The sequence below is a fragment of the Colossoma macropomum genome, unplaced genomic scaffold, assembly GCF_904425465.1.
Source record: "Colossoma macropomum unplaced genomic scaffold, Colossoma_macropomum, whole genome shotgun sequence".
Taxonomy (NCBI): Eukaryota; Metazoa; Chordata; class Actinopteri; order Characiformes; family Serrasalmidae; genus Colossoma; species Colossoma macropomum.
In genome coordinates this window covers 26,515,468-26,538,474 of record NW_023494786.1, presented here as the reverse complement: position 1 = coordinate 26,538,474, position 23,007 = coordinate 26,515,468, and the positions used below count along the sequence as shown (strand labels likewise).

Here is a 23,007-nt window from a genome sequence, read left to right as displayed (position 1 = left end):
GATTTTTCTGCCATTCTTCAATACAAGTCTTTGTAACTGTTGCTGTGCAACTGTATAGGGCCTTCACTGTTGTCTTTTGCACTGCATAATGCGCCATACGTTTTCAATGGGAGACAAGCAGGACAGTCTAGCACTCTCTGATTTTGTAGCCATGTATGGACGCCCCTGAAAAAGACGGTGTCTAGAAGGCAATACACGTCGCTCCAAAATGTATATATGTCTCTCAGTATTAATTGTGCCTTCACAGATCTACAAGTTACCCACTAATACACACTCATACCACAACAGTTTTTAACACAGTGCCGTCTAAGGAACTGAAGGTCATTGGGAATTCAGCTGTGTTTTTCGGCTTTGCTTTTTACATGCATTTTTGTAGATTCCTTTCTTGCAATCTCTTGTTAAGGAACTGTTGGAAAATGTATTGATGCATTTTTGGCAAAGTGGTGAGCCTCGACCCACCCTTGCTCATAAAGGACAAGGACTTGGAGATGTGAGGAACAGCGACCCATGGGGTGAGTAGTAACATTTGTGCTTGCACTGCTTTCGGCTGAGTTGTTCATAAACAGTAGGCACTGGAAAAGTTTGTTTCTCTTTGTAGCAGAGATGTGTGGGTTGTTTGTATAAAACAATTACTAATTTGCTCAAATATTTTTTCAAATTATTTAGCAAAAATTAAATAATTGTGTCCTGCTCCCCCTGTATAAAATCAAAGCATTTTAATGACAGTTATGTGCATTTTTATGTATGTGTAATGACCTGTTGGAAGCGTATGTCCAGGTCAAAGGTGACAGGCTCTCTGGGATTACACACTGGGGGCAGAGTGTACTCCACACTTGGAGGTGCAGTGCAGGGCACAAGCTTCACTGTATAGGTTCCTGAGTAATCCCTCACCTGCAGGAGAACATTTTAACAACTAGACATCAGAGAGGACAGCACTGAGATACACAGTTGTATGCAAAACATACATATTTTACTGATTTATGAAATGAAAACGAAGAAAACACAACCACTGCAGCAAACTATTTTTGAAAAACAACATATTTCTACAAATATTGAAGTGTGGTTACTTTATATTTGATTAAGTTTGAAAACTGTGGCATGTACAAACGTTTGAACATCCTACTAAGGCAATACTTTGTCAGATTTTTGGCAGATATAACAGCTCATAAGCACTTATAAATACCCTTGCAATTGTTTCACATCGCGTTTCCACGTTACATGAAATAAGTTTAACATAATTAACTGATGCTGATACAGTTGAGCTGGAGTGATTCATCCAGTTGGCTCGTTCATTCATAACAGCTTTGTTAACAATTGATTACAGTTGAATACATTATGGAATCAGCATGTGAATGAGGAAGACGAGGGTAATTACTGACAGCGAAGTCAGAGACGAAGGTCCACTGCTGCATGGGCTGGTTGTAGGTGGGCTCACTCCTCACCAGGCTGAGGTTAAAGGTCAGCCCAGGGTGGTCCGCACACATTATCATGGAGGTCAAAGGTGAGGCTGGAGAGGCAAATGTAGTCAGGTCTGTTAGCACTGGTTGAACAAAGAGTAGGAACAATGACCAGCTTAAAAGAGCTCTCCAGAGTTTTTAACCTAATCTCTGTCCACTGCATCTGTAGCACACAGTCGATTGTCATGATTTCAACATGTTTCTCTGTACTTAGAAAAGAACATAATGTTGACTTGAAACAAAGTTATAGCCGCCCCATTGTCCCATTCTTTCAGAAATGTTCTGTTAAGTTACCATCTTTCGGAAATGGGACTAGAGTGAAGAATTTGTTGTAATGTTATCAATGTAGTAGTAAATAACTGGCTAACACTGTTATCCTTCTGCCATACAGTAGCAAATAAGCATGAAGGTTCTTTTTCACTGCTTTTTTAACATTTCTTACTTTTACATTCTAAAAGTTGGATATAACTTTATAATAGTTTGGTAACACATTCTCTAATGTCTGTCTCATCCTAACATCTGCACAGATACAGTGAAATGGCTGTTTCACATTTGTTATACAGTGGCTGATTTTAATTGTTTCACACAACTGAGCATCTTTCCAGTGCCTTCTAAATGCATTTGAAGTCAATCGGTTTTCTGTTCTTTGCAGAACTGAGGTTAAAAAATGCTAAAGTATTCCTTTAATGCTAAGTACTCCTTTAAGACAGTCAACAACACAAGCAACACAGCTGCTCAAAGCAAAACTGTTGCTGTCAAAACAAAACCTTGCACGGTCATTCAAAAGTTTTGAGCTCCCCTGGTCGAACTGCATGTTTTGTTGATTGTTGAAACAAAGTTAAAACATCTTCTACAGAGAACACACTTCTGTATATTAACATACAAAAACTTTTTATTTGCTTCAATGTAACATACTGGGAATAATAAAACATGAAATGCTTGTGCAAAAGTCATGGCTCATTTTATTCTTTATGTTTCCTCAGCAAATAAATAGAAACTGTGCACAAAAATCTGCACAAATATATTTAAGTGTGTTCTCAGTAGAGGATGTGTTGACTTATTTTCACAAAACATGTCATTTGACTGGGGGTGTTCAAACTTGTGCATATTAATGTAACTCCATTTTTGTTTTTGTTTTATATTTTTTCACATACTCTAAAAACACCAGCTGCCCTTTGCACTGTGTGAACATTTCATAATAAATCTACTGACAGAAATTCTCCAAAATTGCTTGGAAAAAAATATCTTTTTACATTAACATCCAATTGCTCTTCTGTTAAGTTACCATTTTGGAGATACAAGCAATGAAATATTCCTGCAGTAACACAGTAGCAGTAGGGTTTCGGGTGCAAATCAGTCCAACATGGCCCTGATTTTTGAATATGAATATTACAACATATAATGAGATCCCACAGATGCTACACTCACCAGGGTGGGAAGTCACAAACAGTCCCCTGAAGCGGGCTTCTGTGCGGAAATTAACCACCAAACGGCCTTGTTCATTGATGCGCATGCTTGTGGGATACAGAGCTCCTGAAAAACAACAACCACAACAACATATGTTTTTTAATAGCACTCTTTCTGCACTAGGAATTATATTTAAAGAAAGGCACTGCCACTAGTTTCATGATATCATAATGTAAAGCTAAAGAGTATACTCCAAAAACAAACATATGTTATCAGACTGAGCAGTCAGATTGATGGAGCACTGAGAACAATACATTTCCTAACAAAAACCAATTACCTCCTTAACATAGAGGCTCATTATTCATTTATTCATTCAATTAAAAATTTCACTTCAAAAGTTAAAGCAGTTACAGAACACTGCTGACTATTTCTGGTACCTTAATTGGGTTTGTATAGTAATTCGAAGTAGTTTTATTAGGTTGCTATGGTATTCCAGCTTGGTGATTGTTAGGTGGTTGCTAAGGTGTTGCTAGGCTGTTGCTATGGTGTCTCTTATTCCAACACAGAGGTATACAACCAAATAGAATCAAGTGTTTTTGGATGTTACTCTTAGGTCACCATCATACAAGTATGCTAGCAAGACCTTAGCAACCACCTGGGATAGTATAGTAATGGCACAGCAACACCTTTTCAACAACCTGGGATAGCATGGCCACAACCTAACACCACTAAGCAACTACTTGTAATACCACAGCAGCAGCCTAGCACACTTTATCAACCACCTCAGATACCTTAACAACAGCCTAGCAACACCTTATCAACCAAATAACAACCACCAAGCAACACCATAACAACATGCTGGAATACCATAGCATAGCTGGAATTACTATACAAACCCAATAAAGCTGTCAAAAACAATCAACAGTGTTCTGCAACTGCTTTGATAACTTTTTATTAATGAACCTTCCACTTCTAATTAATCTTAAGACTTACTATTTCTAACTACTGTTCTAGCTATGAAACTAATATGCAAGTAATGTAGTAATGAAAGTGAGGAATTGATGTGGTTCTTAGAGTTGAAATAAGATTTAAGCGCATGAGGTACAGTGATCAAAACTACACATACTGTGCTTTATCAGTGCTTACAGATTCCTCTAAACTGTTTACTGTAGATGATTGATAGAGATTACTGATATAGAGTTATCTATACATGTTTAGAGCCTTATCTGAATCTGAATCTTGCCTTGTAACTCTGCCTCTGGTGGGCTGCCGATGCCGTCCCTCCACAAGATGGCAGTGTCGTACACAAAAGTGAGCCTAAGCTCAGACTGCAGGTCGAAGTGCTGCCAGCCGCCCGCACCCACCGGGGAGTGGAACACATAGGACACATGCAGCGGCACACGCAGGGTCACATAGGACTGCACCAGATTCAGCACCTGCACAAAGAGAGACAACGTGCATTATTAATACACCTCACATCATAGAGGTGTTATGTTGCATGATGATGAATTATTTATACTCTGAAGCAGAGCCTGGCTCATGGACCAAATGTTTGATTTGGCCCACTGAAAAGTTCCCCGAACCCCACCCTCTGACCCAACAAGAGAATATACAAAGGTTTGAATGATGCTGGTCAAAACAGTAGTAAAAATAAGTGAACACATCTTCTACAGAGAAGACAGTTCCAGTGCACAATGTCTGTTCTGTTGGTTTAAAATATTGAAAAAAAACATACAGTATAAAATGTGCCATAACTTTTATAGCTTTTTTTTGAATATGTTAAAATCAGCAAAACCCTCTAATGGACTGGCAACCTGTCCAGGGTGTCTCCTGCCCTCTGCCCAATGAGCGCTGGGATAGGCTCCAGCACCCCCGTGACCCATGAGGATAAGCGACTTAGAAAATTTGTGTGTGTGTTTGTGTGTGTGTGTGTGTGTGAGTGTGTGTGTGTGAGTGTGAGTGTGTGTGTAAAATCAGCAAATAAACAAAAACTGCATATTAAAATGTGCAGAAGTGTGTTCTCTGTAGAGGATGTGAGCACACACTGGCCCTCATCAAGGCAAAAAGTTTGGGCACCCCTGATCTAAAGTCTACCAAACCAAAGAGTGACTCTTCCATAGCCTCTTTACTCATTAAAAAAGGCAGCTCGGAGTGTCTACAAGAAGCATTTTACATTTTTGCCAGCAGACTTAAGCCACAGAAAACTGACCAAACATATTCACAAAAATAAACAGTTCAAATTAACAATATTAAGCAGATTAAGTTAAGATAACTATCTATGATGTGGTCATAATAATTGATGACCAAAAGCATAACTCTATTAAAAAAGCATAACTATTAAAAGTTAAACTTTATTGATTTTTTTTGTTTAAATTTTGTAGATAACTCCAATGGTCATTTCATGTTTTAGAGTTAAACAAAGCCATTTAATGGTATAGAAGTTTCTTTTAAATACAATAATTTAACTTTCTTTAACATAAAACAAGCAGGTAAAGAGCTGAAACTGCAACATAAACAGCCCATTAATGGGCAATGTTGAACATCTATTATATCAAACCTCAGAAAATCCTCAGGCAGAATCTCAAATGGCTCACTGCTTTTTATATAGTGCATCTGAGTTATGAACGTTTTTCACCCAAATATTGTCCTTTATGTCCAGTATGAATTGTGTACACAAGGCTGAAGCCAGAGTGGTTCTTAGATAGACACACTGTGCTCTGTTTAGATGCAGTAGCCATTATTTTAAGACCTACGTGCTGCACTTTGTAGGTGGGGGGCGACTTGTGAGGTTCTGCATAAAACAGTTCGTAGCAGTGTTGTGTCACCTGACCTGCATACAGCATGCTGATTGGTTGAATGGATTTATTGGGTTTTGCTCAAGAACAGCGCTGGTATTTGACTGTTTCTGCTGTAAAACGTAAACTTGCAAGGCCCTGACAATGGACAATAACGGCTTTTGTGACTAAACGTATTTAGGGTTCAGAATGCACTGTGTGTTCAGAATAACTCACGACAGTCAGCTCATTTTATTTGGCATTTATCGTTTTTTTTAACTCTTCATATATTCATATAGTCGCCTCCAATCTCTATGTAGGCTGATCTATGCTCAGCGCATCCAGAACTCTACACTACTGTATCCACCATTTCCTGAACTTTTCCATGATTCATGGCCAAAGCCAGTTTTTGTGTTCCCAATGACCGAAATAGTGAATGACTGAAATAATGAATGTGTTTTTACATGAAAAAGGCCAAAAATACTAGGTTGGCCATGCTGATATAACCTAGTGAACGATTTTAGGTGTAGACAGAGAACAGCTATGGAACTATAAAAGCACAAAGGCATATAATTACCGGTATAACAACAAAACAGGGAAGGTTCTGTATTGCAAACACAGCAACTTCATTTTTTGAAAGCTGAGGTGGAGCCAAGTCAGAGCATCAGCCAAGGTAAACAAGGTGGGTAAAGCTGAGGGAAAGGGGAGCAGTGGAGCCTGTTGGCTGATCGTGCATTACAGGGCTGAGGCGGACCTGCAGCCACACAACAGCTGTCTTGTGGAAGGTCAGATAAATCCTCTTTGCTATCTATCCTATTTTATGAGCAAACATATATCCTCTTTGGAGGACATGTCAATTTTAAAGCTGCAAGCAGTGCCAGTTTCCTTTCCTTTCTTCTTTGGCATGGAATGGAACAAAGAAGGTGCAGGGCACAATGTTTATAAAGGGCAACAATGTTTACAAATCTGCTGGTGTTCAATGCATACACTTTCCAAGAACAAATTCAATTTTTTGAGGTGTTGTGGCACCAACAACAGCACACGTCAAGCCTAAGCTCATGTTTGAATCATGTAATTCGTACCAGAGCCAATTAAAATTTTTCTTGCTAGAAATTCTCTGCTTAGTAATGCTGGAATTATAGCACGACCAGAAACAGAAAACTGGCAAATAGAAATAAAGAGCCATCTTGGCAGCCCCTGCTAGGTTTTGAGGAACATTGTGGAAATGGCAGAAAATGAGGACAAGCACTTATAAGGTTCTGTGCTGTACTTTCAAATGCAAATCTGATCAGGGAACATTAAAGTAATTGAGGCTAATGTAGCTACCAAACACTAGAAATCAACAGTCACTCAAAAGTTTTCTCTAAATACATCCCCAAAACTGCTCTCAGCTCGCTTTCACACTTTCACCTTTCAAACATGAAGAGTTTCCAAATGGTACTAATACAGTCTTCCTAGGAACAGCATGCCGGCATGTCCTTCTCCATTTTTAAATCTCATTTTATTAATGGTTGATTTCATTACCTTATTTACTCACTATAAACTGGGCACCTTTTATGTTCTGTTCCCCTGAATATTTTGTTTTATTTTTTATTTGTAAAATCTACTTTGGCTGCTTTTTTCTTCATTTATTTAAATTGTTTGATATTCTTATTATGTCGTTCATGTCTGTTATAATATTTTGTTGTACAGAATTTTTTGGTAACTTACAAATGAAATTCTGTTACTATTACTAGTATTATAACAATAACTAATACTCTTAATTTATATAGCATCTCTGTAATACCCATGGTCACTAATGGTTCCCTTGGTTTTAAATCACAAAAAAATCAATGGATATTTGCTTATCTAAAATGAAAGATTAATCTATGGCCCAGGTGTCAAACACAAGACCTGTGGGCCAAGTCAGGCCCATGGCACAATCCTACTTGGCCTGCAAAATTATTTTCATGTTCTATTAATATTAGCCCATTTCACCACAAGCTGCACTACAATTCCCAGCATGCACTGTAATGTAATGTGTGCTCCGACCCCTTCGCCAACAACGATCTATGGGACAGCACCAAAAAAAAGAAGTTATCAGGTGTCTGGTTCAAGCGAACGGACAGTTTTAGAAAACCTACTGTACATTAGGGACAGTTCAAGAGTTTTAACAGTTTTCTGCAGCTAATGTTGTTTATTGTTTTATATAAAACAGTGTTTTTATTTAAATCGTTTTGAATCACTCAAGTATTCAGTGCCTGTTTTTTGTCATTGTAGTCTTGGCATATTTTGAATAAACAATGGCCAGTTGGGGTCATGGCAAAATGTTAAATAAAAATAAAATAAAAACACAGCTGGCCCACGGATTTGTTGAGATTTTTTAACGTGGGCCTTTTAGTGGTTGAGTTTGACACCACTAGTCTAAGGTCTGGAAGTCTAAAATAAATAACAATCTATGCTGTTTAGGATTTTGTAATTTATAACTGGAATTTTTAATGGTCAATATCGTTTGGCATAACTTTCTGAGGTCTATGCACGAGCCACATTCTCTACCACTAGATGGCCTATTTGTCTAACTATTCATTCTGTTGGGGTCCAAACATCTACACCACATCATATTAAACACACTTTCAGTTACCATTAAAGTACACTAAGTGTAACTGGTAACTGCTGCATTTGTTTCGGACAGATTGCTAAATATTAGCCAATAGCTCAGACTGGCGTCGCTCATTTTTGTATGCAGCTGATGTTGGGCTCAACAATAGGCTCAGTGCAATACAGATTCTTAATCATCTTCCAAAACTATGGATATGAAACCATCTCCGACATGACCTTTTGCTTGACTGTGACGATTATAAGCTCCGTTCTCGTTTGCTAACTCTCCAGTTACTTTCAATCCGCCGAAAGAGTCAAGGTGTCTGAAGGTCTAGTGCAGAGTGTGATTTTAAATTGGAAAGACTTCAGTGAAGCACACTAGCAGGGGCAGCTATGGCATGAGGTCTGCAGTCAGAGAACCTGGCCTTTGCACCCAACTATCCCTTTATGACACTTGTCTGCTTTAATTAACTGCAGAGAGAACTGTTAGAAGTAGTTTCCATGGTGAGCACGAATGAGCGGCCAGCAGAGGCATGTGTGTAGCCAGCGTGGAGAGCGGTTTAAGGGGTGCCCCTGTCCACCATACAGCTATAAAACAAAAGAGGGCAAAAAAAAGAAAAACGACACTGAAGTCCCTTTATGATCCCAGCGTGAATTTACACTCGCTGCCGAAGAAAAGCAAACAGTGGGCCTCACGGGACGATACGGGTGTCCGCAAAGACCCCGGAGTCACCACCAGTAAACTTCAGTAGTTAACCAGAGCTGCAACAGACCGGTATATTTTCACATGAAGTGTTTTCCATTTATTGGCTGCACTAGGTGAGTGAGTCTTGCGCAATAAATGGTGGGTTTTGTACGAGTTTAAAATGAATTGGAGCATCATGAGTGGGGAGGAAAAGAAAGAAAGTGGAACAATAAGTGGCTTAAAGTGACAGCAGTTGAAAACCATTAGAAAAGAGGCTGGATTTTATGACTCAAATTTACAGCTGACCTCTTGTGGGGGGCGACTCTCTTTTAGTCTTCTAAAAAAGTTATACATGGGCGCTGACGTGTCCTCTGAATACATCAGGAACAAGAGTGAACTCTTGTTTAACAAGGACACAGATAGTAAAAATTTAAAGCTGTTTATTCTACTTTATTTCAGTTCTTGACGTGAGGTGCATTTTTAAACTGCCTCCAGCATTTATTTAAAACGTTGATGTCCATTGCTATGGAAAATACATATTAGAATAGAAAACAAGGGTAGAGTGGAACACATGTTAAACTAGGAAAAGAAAAAAACAAAGATAGAAATAAAGAACAAAAAATAAAAAAAATTGAAGTAAAACTAAAGTAGAATAAAGCAAAGACCCATGAAAGAGCTCATGCATTACAGTGATTTTACCACATGTGCAGGGGGTTTAGGCCTGCCGCAGAGTGGCAAAATACAAAATTGATAAAATATACAATGTTCAATATTCAATCTAATGTGTAATGAATAAAAATCAGCTAAAAAATAATTGTCTTAATATTAAAACAAGCAATGTAGACATAATGTTATTTTGAACAGAATATGTTTGTAAAGAATTAATAAAAAATGTTGGAAAAGTTTAGAATCAACTGTTATAAGCTGGAGACTAAAATGGAAACTGATGGTTTATTCACAATTTAAAGTATTTTGGGATCAATAAGAAACTATGATTGGTTAAAAACAGTAAATGTTTAAATCTATTTACAGTAATTTTCTTGTAACAGTATTACTATGTATAGCTGTTTGATCACAATTGGTCACCGCATAAAAAAGAAAGGCATTTTGCACAGTTCATTTTTATTAAAAGTTAATTGCTTTTATTGTAAGTTATGGTTTCCTATAATTTTTTTTGAAACGTACAGAATATTAGCCTCCTATTAGAATTATTTTATACATGTATCTGAATATGTATATGGGCCAGGGTGCTTTCTGTGTGGAGTTTGCATGTTCTCCCCGTGTCTGTGTGGGCTTCCTCACATAGTCCAAAGACATGCAGTCAGGCCAATTGGAGGTACTAAATTGGCCTTAACTCTAATTGCGTCTGTGAATGTGTATGTTATTGTGTCTGCCCTGTGATGGACTGGCAACTTGTCCGGGGTGTTTCCTGCCTTCCGCCCAATGAACACTGGAATAAACTCCAGCACCCCCCTGCGACCCAGAAGGATAAATGGCTTAGAAAATGTGTGTGTGTGTGTGTGTGTGTGTGAACTGTACAAAACTTTTGCGTATGCATCTATATTAACTATTTTACAACAGCTTTGAATGTGTCTTAGCCAATCAGATTGTAGACCTGAACCTATTCATTTTAAACATCATTAAAATGACTCTGAAACTTTAATTGCCCACATTAATTTACATATATAGTGATCACCACAGGTGGTCAAGCCAAGGACGCAAATCAGTCTCCCACCTGCCCATCTGTGCCGATGGTCCCCCCGCAGTCGCTGAGCAGTTCGGACATGTCGTAATAGCTGACAAACTCCCACAGGCACGCCTCCAGGTGGAGGTTCCTGTAGAAGCGTAGTGTGCTCTGGCCCCTCAGGGTGGCGCTGTACTGGTAAGGCGCTGTGCCTCCGATGGCCTCTGGGTTGCGGGTGGATTCGGTGATGAAACCGTGGCGTGTGCGCACCTCATTGTAGTCCAGCAGGTTGGAGCAGCGATGGTTACCCACCCGTGTCCCGTCTGGACTCAGAGTCAACTCGAAGTTGGAGAGTGGACGAGTGGACACCACAGGCAGCATCCCTATTAGATAAACACATCAAAGACTATTTTGATGCTATTCGAGCATTAAAATTAGTGCTGGCTGGTTTTAAGGAAAATAAAAATCACAATATTTTCTAAATAAATTGTGGTATTTGTTTATATTTACGTAATTGTGACTTCACATTACATTCGATTTGCATTCTGTATCAATATAACAATATAATGTGTTACAGTAATGCAATACTGTTCCTGTAACAAAGCATTACAGTTTAAATGATTGTAATCACATTATAGTTACGGACTTGATTAGAATTTTGTGTGTAACTCGTGTTTTTAAGAGAACTTTACATGCAATACATTAACAAGGTACATTTAGTGTATGTTATCTGTGTCTGTCCTTGTATGTAATTTGCATGCTTGTATGCTACCTGTGACTGACCAGCTGACTGACTTTAATCATAAATACAGTCATATGCAAAGATTTGTGCACCCCTAGTCAAATGACATGGTTTGTTGATTTTCTAAGTTAAAAAATAAGTTACACAACGTCTACAGAGAGCACATTTTAATGCACAGTTACTGTTCATTAGCTAAATTTGACATATCTAGGGTGATTAAATTGTAGCCTGTGCAAAAGTTATGGCCAGAGGTGGGTAAAGTAGCTTAATTCATTACTTATGTAAAAATATTGTTATTATTATTATTACTGTGGCAAAAAAAAAATGATATGAGTAAAAATTATAGTACCTTCCCAAAAAACAAGTTGAGTAGAAGTGCAAAAGGTTCACATCAAAAAACTACTTAAATATGGAGTAATTTAGAGGACTGAGGTGGATCTTAGCAATCTATCAGCATAGAAACTGAAGGCTCTACTCTTCTCTTTTGGGATTCTTTTTGGTCTGAAATAAAATGTAAAATGCTGAAGCTCTAAAGCCAAAGATGTGACCAATCACAAAGCAGCACAGATGATGTCACCAACTAAATATTATAAAAAATAACACAAAAAAGGAATTGGAAAGTAAATATAAATGGCTAAAATATAACTGAGAAAAGGTGGATTTCTTTACTTAACAATAAACTTTAGCAGAAGTAAAAGTATGAGTAAAATACTCAGGACAGTCTAATCCATCAATATTTTGATATTTCGTAAGTTCTTACTACCAGAACTCTGGTTTATTTATTGATTTTCTTTTTTGTTTCACTCTGTAGAGGATGTGTAAACGACTGTATGAGCAGTGCAGCAGAGGGAGACGAAAAAGAAAGAAACAAACAAACAAAAAAGACTTTCCGCTGCCATTAACTCCACAAGCGATTTGTCAAAGCTTCTAATCCTGCTAATGGAACGCTCTAAGACAAGAAAGCTGAAGGAGAGAGTTTCCTAAATGTGTCTAAAGAAGTCAGACTCAACTTTTGTTCAGAAACAGCTCTGTAAACTTTACACTTTATTCATACACACTTTATTTGAAGGCAGCTGGTTTTTTTATATATCGGCTAATTTCTGAGCTTTCAAACAGCATTAGCCATGTCTAATTTAATCATGCATTAACTTGTTGGGAGTAAAGGCAGAGATAATGACAGGCCTTTTGAATGATGTTTACTGTGATTGGCTGTTTCTTCTAAATGACGTACTGAAAGGACTACTGGATTTACCCTTGTACTTTCCAGTTGATCCAGATTTGTGTGGGTTTAGAGAGTAAATGAGGAAAATAATGAGTAGTAAGATGACTTTTTCTGGGAATTAATACGTAAAGTGATCCCATTACAATCAGGAATTTGCAATGAATTTCTTTTTTGAGTAACTAGCCCAACACTGGTATCAAAAGGTTCCAGTGTACACTTTGGCTTTTTTCTATTTGTCAAGCAATGACAGAAACATGGCAAAAATGTAAAGGATGATTTTCCTCTCCACAAGATAAGACTATGCATAGCAATCTTAAATTTGAATAAAACATCTCCTCTTGTACTTTAGTTGAAAAAACTGTCTTGTTTCAAAAAGAGCAAGAAATAATTGAAATTAAATCACAGTATGCTTTTCTTACTGCCATCAATCACAGCGACTTCAGAGAGTCGAAGAAAATCAGAAAGTTACCTTCATACCTGAGAAATTACCTGAGAAATCAAGCGCAAGTTTTGCACAAGAACTCTTACCATCTATGTGTGGCATGGTGACGGTCAGTTTGATGAGATTTGGGTGATCCAGGTCTTCTGGTCCAGTATAACGGAGTTTGGCAGAGAAAGGCTCAGCGCCCACTGCGCCCAGCACTCGAGGCTGGCACAGACCTGCCAGAGGGCAACACAATCAGAGTCCACACAATCCATCAACAGCAAACCCAGCCACGCCAAAGATTCATTTCAGTTCAACTGTCAAGATCAATTTAGTTATCAAGACCTTAGAGAGCTGCATGATAAAAGAGTGCAGCTCAAACACTGGATCATTTTCTAAGGCCCACATTAGTAGTCATAGTGTTGGAACTGCAGTGGGAATAGAGATTCTCTATGGATGTTTCTTTATGGGCTGCCTTCCCAGACACAGATTAGACCTCCTCCTGGAGAGGAATGGATTTTCAAGAGAGAATCGCCACTGACATTGTAAACGAATCTGTGCCTAGAAAACTCACACTCACTTTCCAGCATTCAGTCACATTCACAAGGAGTTTTGATGCTACCTGTCAAAAATGCTTTGCCGTCAACTTCAAGAACTTCAATAAATGTAATTTATTTTAACTGAATTTTATTTTGATCATTTCCTTCAATTACATTTTCTGACTCCTTTTGAATTATTTATAAAGTTTTATTTTGAGTTTATTTATGTAAAACAGTTTGAACTGCCTTTATGTATGAAATGTGTCATATAAAAACCTGTCTTGCCTTGATGTGAACGCACGGCTATGCTAGAACATTACGCTCCGCTGTACATTAAAAAAGTACTATAGTTAAACATCTGACGAAATGTACTCTGATGCAACCATGCGTCAGCCAATAAGAGACAATCAGGGGTGAAGTTTCAGTCAGTCATGTTGATATTGAGTAAGATGAATGAAGACACTTTTGCTGTGGTAAGGCTGGTGTTACACACTGACACTTCAGTTGCTTGCAGCATACATGAAACCAAGTTTCACTCGAGTTGCATAAAGTAAAGCATCCTGCAACTCATTTGCAACTCGTTTGAAACTCAGCCATTGTGGTTGCAAATGTCTTATTTATATATTTTTTGTATTTCCAAACCTAACTGTAAAAAAGCAAGTGATTGCAACCCTTCTCAGCAATTCTTAGCAATCTGGCCAAGACAGCACAATAAACCAGCTACGTGTAGCAATCTGTCATTTCTCTGATGGATACTGTCCTTGTGAATGCGGCCTTTGGCTTAATGTTTGTGCACATAGTTCAGATTAAGGCTAGCACAGGATTAAATTGCACTGTTTACAGTGATCCTCCATTGAAGCTCATTTTTAATCTGTGAACAAGCTGCATTTACAGAGTATAATCTCCACCCACCCTCCTCTACGCTGATGGAAACAATGGAGCTGCTGAGCTCCAGACCCTCGTCCCCGTTGGAGTTGACCGCTCTAGCTGCGCACTGCACCCGCGAGCCGGCCTGGAAGTACACAGAGTCCAGCGTGATGCTTTTGGAGGAGGTGAAGAAAGTGTCGAAGTCCACTTCCCTCATGGGGCTGGTGACCCCGTCCAGCCCTGTGGGAGCGCTGACGAGCCACCGGTATCGTGTCAGCGTGTCGTTGATGTGTTCGCCTGCACAAATGGAGCCGGTGCGGTCAAAGTCCGGGTACTTGGGGTTGCAAGCCTGGAGAGAGAGAAGATGTTTTAACAGGATGGGAGAATGACAGGGGGTTGATAGCACATCTGCAAAGCCTTATGTTTGACATATGAACCCAATGAAATGCATTAAAGGAAAGTTAGTTTGCAAATATAATCTGTCCAACTAGCACAAGTGTTTTCTGAAGTGAGTCTGAAAGGATGTGTAGGTGTCAAAAAGCCACTACTGAGATAAAGAAATAGACAAAAAAAGAAGAATTTGTAATCGGGATTGTGTGGATTGTGAGAAGATGCAAGTGCAACCAACTTCTAAGACTGAACTTTGAGGGTGTGGAAAAATATCTCTGTAGATTTCAATGAAAAACTGAAAGCATACAATGGAAGCAAAGGGTGCACACACTAAATCCTGAAAATATTGAATTAATATTTCCTTGTTGAGGCTTTTGTGTAATTTTCTGTTAAATATACGTTTCTATTTTTTCCTAATGCTGGAAAATGGGTAACTTATTGGCTGTTTTGACTAGAAATTAAACAGATGAAAGGGTGGTCTCTGACTTTTTACAGTACTCTACATATTAAATGCATCTATTATATTAAATATTAAATAATTTAAATTAATATTAGTATTAAATAATCTGAAAAGGGCAATTATGAAAAAAATTAATTGGTTTGGTGACGTTATTTGCCTCAAGATTTGATCAGCACTTTTGAAACATGAGGCATTCTGAATATGAATTGATCATAACTTTATTCTTAAAGCTATACAGCCTGTAAGAATAGAATCATTAGAATCATTCCTTTATTATTGATTATTTTGCAACTAAATGTGTTCTAGATGATGATTATATCTAGATGATGAAGTGTTGAACAGAAATGTATAATATTAATAATAAAAATAATAAGAAGAAGCTGAGCAAGATGGGAAATTTCTAAAGTGTCTTTCTGCAACATGCAGCTTCACAGAAGTGATCAAATAAAGTGAACATAAAACAGCAGGCAATAAGAAAATGGAGATGAAAGCACATCAAAATAACACAAATTACATCAAATAAAAGTAACAAGCTATGATAGGCGTTTTAAAGAACTTGGTAAGATCAGAGCGAGTGTCAGGCCTAAAACTCCAACAGTGTCATGATCTTAACAGCGAAGCTCCGTTAGCAGCGGAGTTCTGATTGATTAGATGAGACTGAAGCTCACTGTGACGCAGACGACGGGGTAGCCGGCAGCTGGCTGGCTGTCTCGGGCACTGCTGGTGTCATCGTACTGCAGGAGGGATATGACCACTGGCACTGCGGGGAAGGTCACATCAGCCATGCTGTTCATTTCCTCAATGTAGACGATGGCTTTGGTCATCTGCATGAAAAAGAAGAGAGCTATTAAATACACAGTAAAGATCCTCGTAATAGTTATGAGGCTGAAGATTATAAAATAACAAAATAACTGTCATCTTGGGAGATAATACCCTGTAGAAGACGTGCTGACTTTAATGCCAATATACAATTCAAGCTCCTTAGGTCCCCACGGCGTATATGCCTATAAACATCTCTCACATTTTGTTTTGTTATTTCTGACTTGTAGCTTAATGAAACTATTGGAGAATTTCTGTGTATAACACACTTTTAATCCCCATTTGTGATGTAAGAAGAGAAGCATTATGTAAACATTTTTTTCTGATATAAATATTCTGACTGTTATTGTACGTCCAGGCTTGTTTTGTTTTGTTCATTTTTTTAACATTAAAACAACACTCTACAAAATATTTTGGTGTCTGAACATTCAGAAGTAATTAAACCTGCTGCAATCAAATGGTGAGTTCACTTAACATGAAATAACAACTTAACAAAACATAAGACACATTTGTTCTGTTAACTTAGTATAAGTAGTTAAAAAATGTTGTTGCAGCAAATTTATTTACTTTTCTAGGTTGACACCAATAATTTTTTCAGTGAAAAAAAAATAGTCAGAAGTAAAAACTTGAAAACTGTTGATAATAATAACAACAACAACAACAACAACAACAACAACAAGAACAATAATAATAATAATAATAATAATAATAATAATAATATTGTATTCATATAGCACCTTTCACACATTTAAAATGCAGTGCTTTATAATGCTTCACAAAATAAAGTGATTTATAATGTAATGTAATGAAAAACAAAGAAAACAAAGAAGAAAATAAATAAAATAGTATAAATAAATTGTATAAATAAATAAAACAATAGTATTAAAATAAATAGTATAAATAAAACAATTATTAAATAAAAGTGGTAGCAGAGAACGACAAAAACAATAAAAATAGCAATTAATATGAAAGAGAAAAGTATGCCTATAATGAAACAATTAACTTAAAAGCAAAATAACTAAAAGGTAATGTGCCTGAAAAATGATGAGTTAATCAATAATAGAAGGAGCCTGAGAAATGATTATTGGTCATGAGCTACAGATCTTGGTAATGTGTTACAAATCTGCATAAAAACAAACTGCATCACTACATTTTTTAGCTTTCATATGTGGAGTATGGAGAAGGTGGCATCTGATAATCTTAAGACACAACTGGGAAAATAATTTTCAAAAAGTGTCAAAATGAAGGGTGCTTTACCATTAAAAGATTTAAAAACTAGTAATAAAACTTATAGTCAGTCCTAAAGGACAGATAAATCAAATGTAACTGTAAAACATTTTGTAATTTACTACGCATAAGTTATTAAGTAATAACACTTAAATAGTGAAGTAATAAGATAACAATAACCACATTTGTCAGGGTTCAATACACATCCTGCCAGATGTTGTGAAGCTGAAGACAGAAACTCAGCTCACTGGAGGGTGTTTCTTGTTAATGCCAACATACAGCTGAACTCTAATGTGTAAACCCTGCAGGATGATCAGTGAGCACCTGGATCTCAGCCACCATGTTCTCGTCCGGCTTCAGATGGACCGTAAATGCTTCTCTCATCTCGCGCAGGCCATCATACAGAATCTCAATCTCCACCGTGTGCTCCGTCTCCCCTTCCTCAAATTCAATGTCTGCAGGATTGGAAAGTCAACAGTTCAGGCATCAGCGCTTGTAGTGTTTGGGAATCAATCAGAATCTAAATGAAGAACTTGAACTTGCCCTGATGAAAGTGTTGCTTACCGTTGCCCTAAAAATTATTTGCACACTTTCACTATGTGTAATGTTTAATTTCCTTTAAATTACTTAAAATTATGTTTACTTTAGAGAAAAACATTTTTTGGCACAACATCAAACTGGAGAAAACTTGGAGAAGGACTCGCTCATGAAATCAGAAATTTACAAAGGCATTTAAGAAACTGCTCAAATGACAAAAAGTCCACTGCCCCCAATACTTTTTGAGGCCACTGTATGCAAATAACCAACAGAGGATACAAAAAGATAAACAAATATTAAGCCCTTAAAATCCCAGGCTTATTAAATACTAAGGCTTATTAATCAGTAATGAAATGGACTTCAATGCAAATTGGTTGAGCTATTCTTAAGTTATAGAAGCCTGTAATAGGACTTTGGGCCTGTCAGTGGACCCTGGCCATTTAAGGGTTTAAACAAATAATAAATAGTACAAACGGTAAATAAACACAAATAAGTACGGCATATTAAGTCAAATTTAGCGTCGTGTTTAACCTGCACTGTTCATTGGCTGACTTTTACATGGTCATGCTGCATCATTCAAGATAATTATGCAGTGCTGTCAATATAACCTTTTAAACATTCAGTGCAAAAAGGTAGAATTCATCACTGTGGTCCAAAAACCAAGCCAGCATTTCAGTGATGTTTTAATTGCAGTCACCTTCTGACACTGGGTGGTAATCTTCTCCAGAGGACGCAGAGCCATCTTTGGTATGGACGCGGACCACCGACACTTTGGAGGTGTCCCCTACACGCTGCACAGGGATCTTCACCACAGAGACCTGTCCAGACTCAGTGGGCTCACTCACGCTGAATTTGGTCGCCCCAAACCTGATAATGGCCTCTGAGGGAGAGCAGGACGTGAGAAATGTCAGTTGTACACTACAGACCACAAGTAAGAAAGCAAGCAGCGATTTTTATTTTAGGTTTACTTTTACATGAGGTGGTCATTTTAACTGCCTTTTCTCAGTGATTTTAGTCCAGTCTGGATGCACCATGTCAGTCATTTCTATGGACTGCGTGCTCCCACATCAGTAAAGATCCTGTCACCTTTTACCTTCTATAAAATGACCAGTGGACATAACCTAAGGTTATTTTAATCCCTTGCAAATCAACATGTTGGTAAAAATGCTGTCATATTCTGTGGAAAAGGAGTATGTTAAGTATGAAAGCACTCAAAGAAGCATTTACTTGTGTTCTCTGTGGTGAAAATCAATCAATCAACCTCAGAAATACATTGAGGGTGACCCTCATTTTCAATGCAGCCAAGCAATTACAGCGTAAAAGGATTGAAAGAGAGATTAAAATAGAATTTAATCAGGTTAAACAGTAAAATCAAACAAGATCAAACAAGATAAATAGGAAACAATTTAAGAGAAAAATTAAGATTTAATTAAGAAGGGGAACAATAAAATAAATCTAAGATAATACACCAATTAATGAAATTTAAACACAAAATAAATAAGGCAAACTAAAATTTGAAGTAATAACAACATAATAACAAATAATAAATAAAACTGTAATAGATTAATCCATCCTCATCAAGCTTATGGTTAGAAAAGAACATATTTGATTTTAAGTGACAGTGTTGACTGTTGATTGTTGGCTGTAAATTTCCAAGCTAATGACAGTCACTTAAGAGAGCAAGACAGATGGTAGGGTACATGGAATAATGGCTAAATTAAATGTTCTGATCGGTTTTTGTGTCTTTTTTGGTGTAAAGGCAGTGCATAACTGGAGTAGCCACTCCTACAACCATACTGGATGACCATCTAAACCAGCATCAGACCAGCACCAGACCAGCGTAAGCCAGCATGGAATTCTAGCTGGTCTGTGCTGTTTTTTCAGTGGGAGTGATGCTTACGATTGGCATAAAATGACCAAAAGGACAATACATGTGTTAACTGATGGTTTCAGTCGTCTCTCAGGTAGGAAGGAAATGAACTAGAGCTAGAATGTTTAGGTTGTGCAGTGGAAAAACACCCTATGTAGTCATACTATACTTATATTTCTGTTGTTGAATATTCCAATTGTAGTATGCAGGTTTAGAAGATGCCAAGGCTCAGTTTCTGTGTTATGCCTTCGTGTTCATTACATCTGACATTTATACTCCACAGTCCTACATAAAATATTCCGCCAGGACCTTTAGAGAAGATAAGAATAGACTGTGGGTAAACTCAGGAGAGGGAATGGAAGGAGGTGACTGGTAAACCACTGTTTACATTCAACCTCCAGCTCGTGTCACGGCCGCCCACAACCTGCTCTTTAATATCCTCAGCAAATAAGAGAATTTATAGCCAGAAGCTCTTTCAGCTGTGGAAGGAAGTATAAATCTCTTAACAGCTAACAGCTCTGTAAGTGACATGTTGTCTTTTCGTACCTAATGCAGCTGCAGAAAAAACATGATAATTAAAACTGTGTTAAAATACTGGTCCTTCATCACTGATTAATTGGGGTGAGCATGATAAAAAACAGAGAACTGCATTGTGAAATGACTGCACAACAGAGCGTCTACTGAGGTATGATGCTAGAACAATTTATATATTTTATTACAGTACACTATATGTCCAAAAATATGTGGACACCAGACCTTCACACATATATGAGCTTGCCGAACATCACAATACAAAACCATGGCCATTAATATGGAGTTGTCCCCATTTATAGCTATGACAGCCTCCACTCTTCAGGGAAGGTTTTCTACAAGATTCCTGAATGTGTCAGTGGGAATTTGTGCCCATTCAGTCAAAAGAGCATTTGTGAGGTAAGGCACAGACGTTGGACGGGATGGCTTGGCTCACAATCAACATCCCAAAGGTGTTCAGTGGGGTTGAGGTCAGGGCTCTGTGCAGGCCACTGGAGTTTCCCCACACCAAACTCATCAAACTATGTTGTTATGGAGTTCACTTTGTGCACAGGGCCACAGTCATACTGGAACAGGAAAGGGTCTTTCCCAAACTGTTCCCCCAAAGTTTGAAGTTTATAACTGTCTAAAATGTCTCTGTGCTGTAGCATCAACATTATCCTTCACTGAAACCATCAGGACAAACCCCTCAAAAACAGCCCCAGACCATTATCCCTCCTCTACCAAACTTTACTGTTAGCGTTCTCCTCCGAACCCACCGAACCCAGATTTGCCCATCGGACTGATATGTTATAAAGCATGATTCATAGCTCCAGAGAACACGTTTCCATGTGCTCCAAAGTCCAGTGGTGGTGCGCTTTACGCCACTCCAGCTGACGCTTGGCATTGCGCATAGTGATCTTAGGCTTGTGTGCAGCTGCTCGGCTATAGAAACCCATTTTATGAAACCTCTTATGCAGATTTCTTGTGGTGATGTTGCTTTCAGAGGTAGTTTGGAACTCTAAAGTGTGATGCAATTTCTATTTCACAATAATAGGACATACAGTTGACGGGCAGATCTAGCATGGCAGAGACTTCAGAAACTAACTTATGGCAAAGGTGGCATCCTATGACAGTGACACAATTAAAGTCACTGAGCTCTTCAGTATGACCCAGTGTTTGTCTATGGAGACTGCATGGCTATGTGTTTAATTTATGCACCTGTTAGCAATGTATGTGGCTGAAACACCTGAACTTAATAATTAGGAGGGGTGTCCACACACATTTGGCCCCATATATATACACACTGACAAATGTTAAGATCATCTTTCTCTTCTCTTATAAAGTTATTGTTTCTGAGATATAGAGTCTCCTTATGAGACTGACAATATGGTAAACTTCAGAAAAGTCTTACTGTCAGCATCATCCTTTATCTTGATAAGCGTCTCATTCTGAGCTCCGATGGACGCCCCAAACGGAGACTCGCTTTTGGGGCTCCCCAGCACCAACCTCAGCTCCTCGACTTCCTCATGCTCCGTATCATCAACTAGAATTAGAGTACATGGCTTCTCCACTTCTCCTACACAAAGGAAACAAAAAGTAATTTTAGTTTTAACAAGCTCTCTCTGCAAAAGGTTGTGGCATGGCAGTTTGCAAAAAATTAACATATTTAATAGAAACTGTTAAGATCTTGACATTTTTCTTTACAAATCTCAAGGAACAGCTAACAACACAGCTTAGGAGCAGCTATGCAAATAAAGCCATACCACTCATATTTTATCCTCTTGTATTTTTTGTTACTAACACAACCCTTTAAAATTTGGAATCACTTGACATAATAATTGTTACTTTGAAATGTGTTATTCTTGCAGTATTTCGAGGTACTTTGCGTTATTTTGTAAATTGTATTGTGAATAAGAGCATCTGCTAAATTGCTACATGTAAATGTAAATGTATTCAATTATAGCTTATTTAGTGTAGCTCAAAATGCTATAAAGTAGATCCCAAAGTGAAAACTCACAGTTTATTCACAATTTTAGGAGCATTTTAGGAACAAGACTTTATGAAGTGGTAAAAATAGCCAATGTTCTTAAACAATAAATAGTAATTATCTTTTTATAGAAGTGTTTTGTCATGAAATTACTAAATGATTTGTAAGATTTGGTTACTGCTTTTCAAACATGAGGCATTCTAGATATTAATATACTATAAGTTTATTATCAATGTTACAGCACTTACTCCATTATTATAGAATTACAAATAGCTCCATTTATAATACTATTATTACAGTTTCCTACAAATTGTTTGAGCCCTACAGAACATCACAATCACATTACATTCATTTTATATGTGTATCTGCAAAATAATTGGTTTTGTATTTTTGAAAAGAGTGACTCCAGACTTTTGAATGGCAGTGTAATTGAAAAGTGAACCGTGAAAATCAAACTATACTCCTAAAATGAAGTATCCCCAATGTATACAGAATATCAATTATTTCAATATTTGGGTACCACTTTAGAAAAAAACTACCCTTATAAAGCCTTTATGAACATTTTAAAATTCAAGTTTAATAATGGTTATAAGTTAGGTCATTAACATTTAAAAATCATTAATAAACAGTTATAACACATTAATTAAAAGGGCAAAAGTGAGTGACCTTTCAAATTGATGAATATGAATATGTGAAGCTGACAGGTTTAATGCTGACTGGAGAAGAAGACAAAGGAAGATCAGCAAACATCACAATATATAAGGTTTAACAGTATAAATGAATGTGAGTTCTCTATTAGGCAAACAACAGGGACCTTTTTTATTTG

General features: G+C 37.5%; 1 protein-coding gene across 1 annotated transcript in view; it reads right to left on the bottom strand.

Annotated features, from left to right (window-relative positions):
- The window catches only part of frem2b (FRAS1 related extracellular matrix 2b), a 144,233-nt gene that overhangs the window by 4,472 nt on the left and 116,754 nt on the right, over window positions 1–23,007 (bottom strand). The window contains 11 exon segments of the mRNA XM_036565019.1: window positions 757–891; window positions 1,380–1,507; window positions 2,886–2,990; window positions 4,108–4,300; window positions 10,636–10,967; window positions 13,077–13,208; window positions 14,424–14,727; window positions 15,897–16,052; window positions 17,599–17,729; window positions 18,509–18,691; window positions 21,606–21,770. Coding sequence (XP_036420912.1) covers window positions 757–891; window positions 1,380–1,507; window positions 2,886–2,990; window positions 4,108–4,300; window positions 10,636–10,967; window positions 13,077–13,208; window positions 14,424–14,727; window positions 15,897–16,052; window positions 17,599–17,729; window positions 18,509–18,691; window positions 21,606–21,770 — 1,964 coding nt within the window.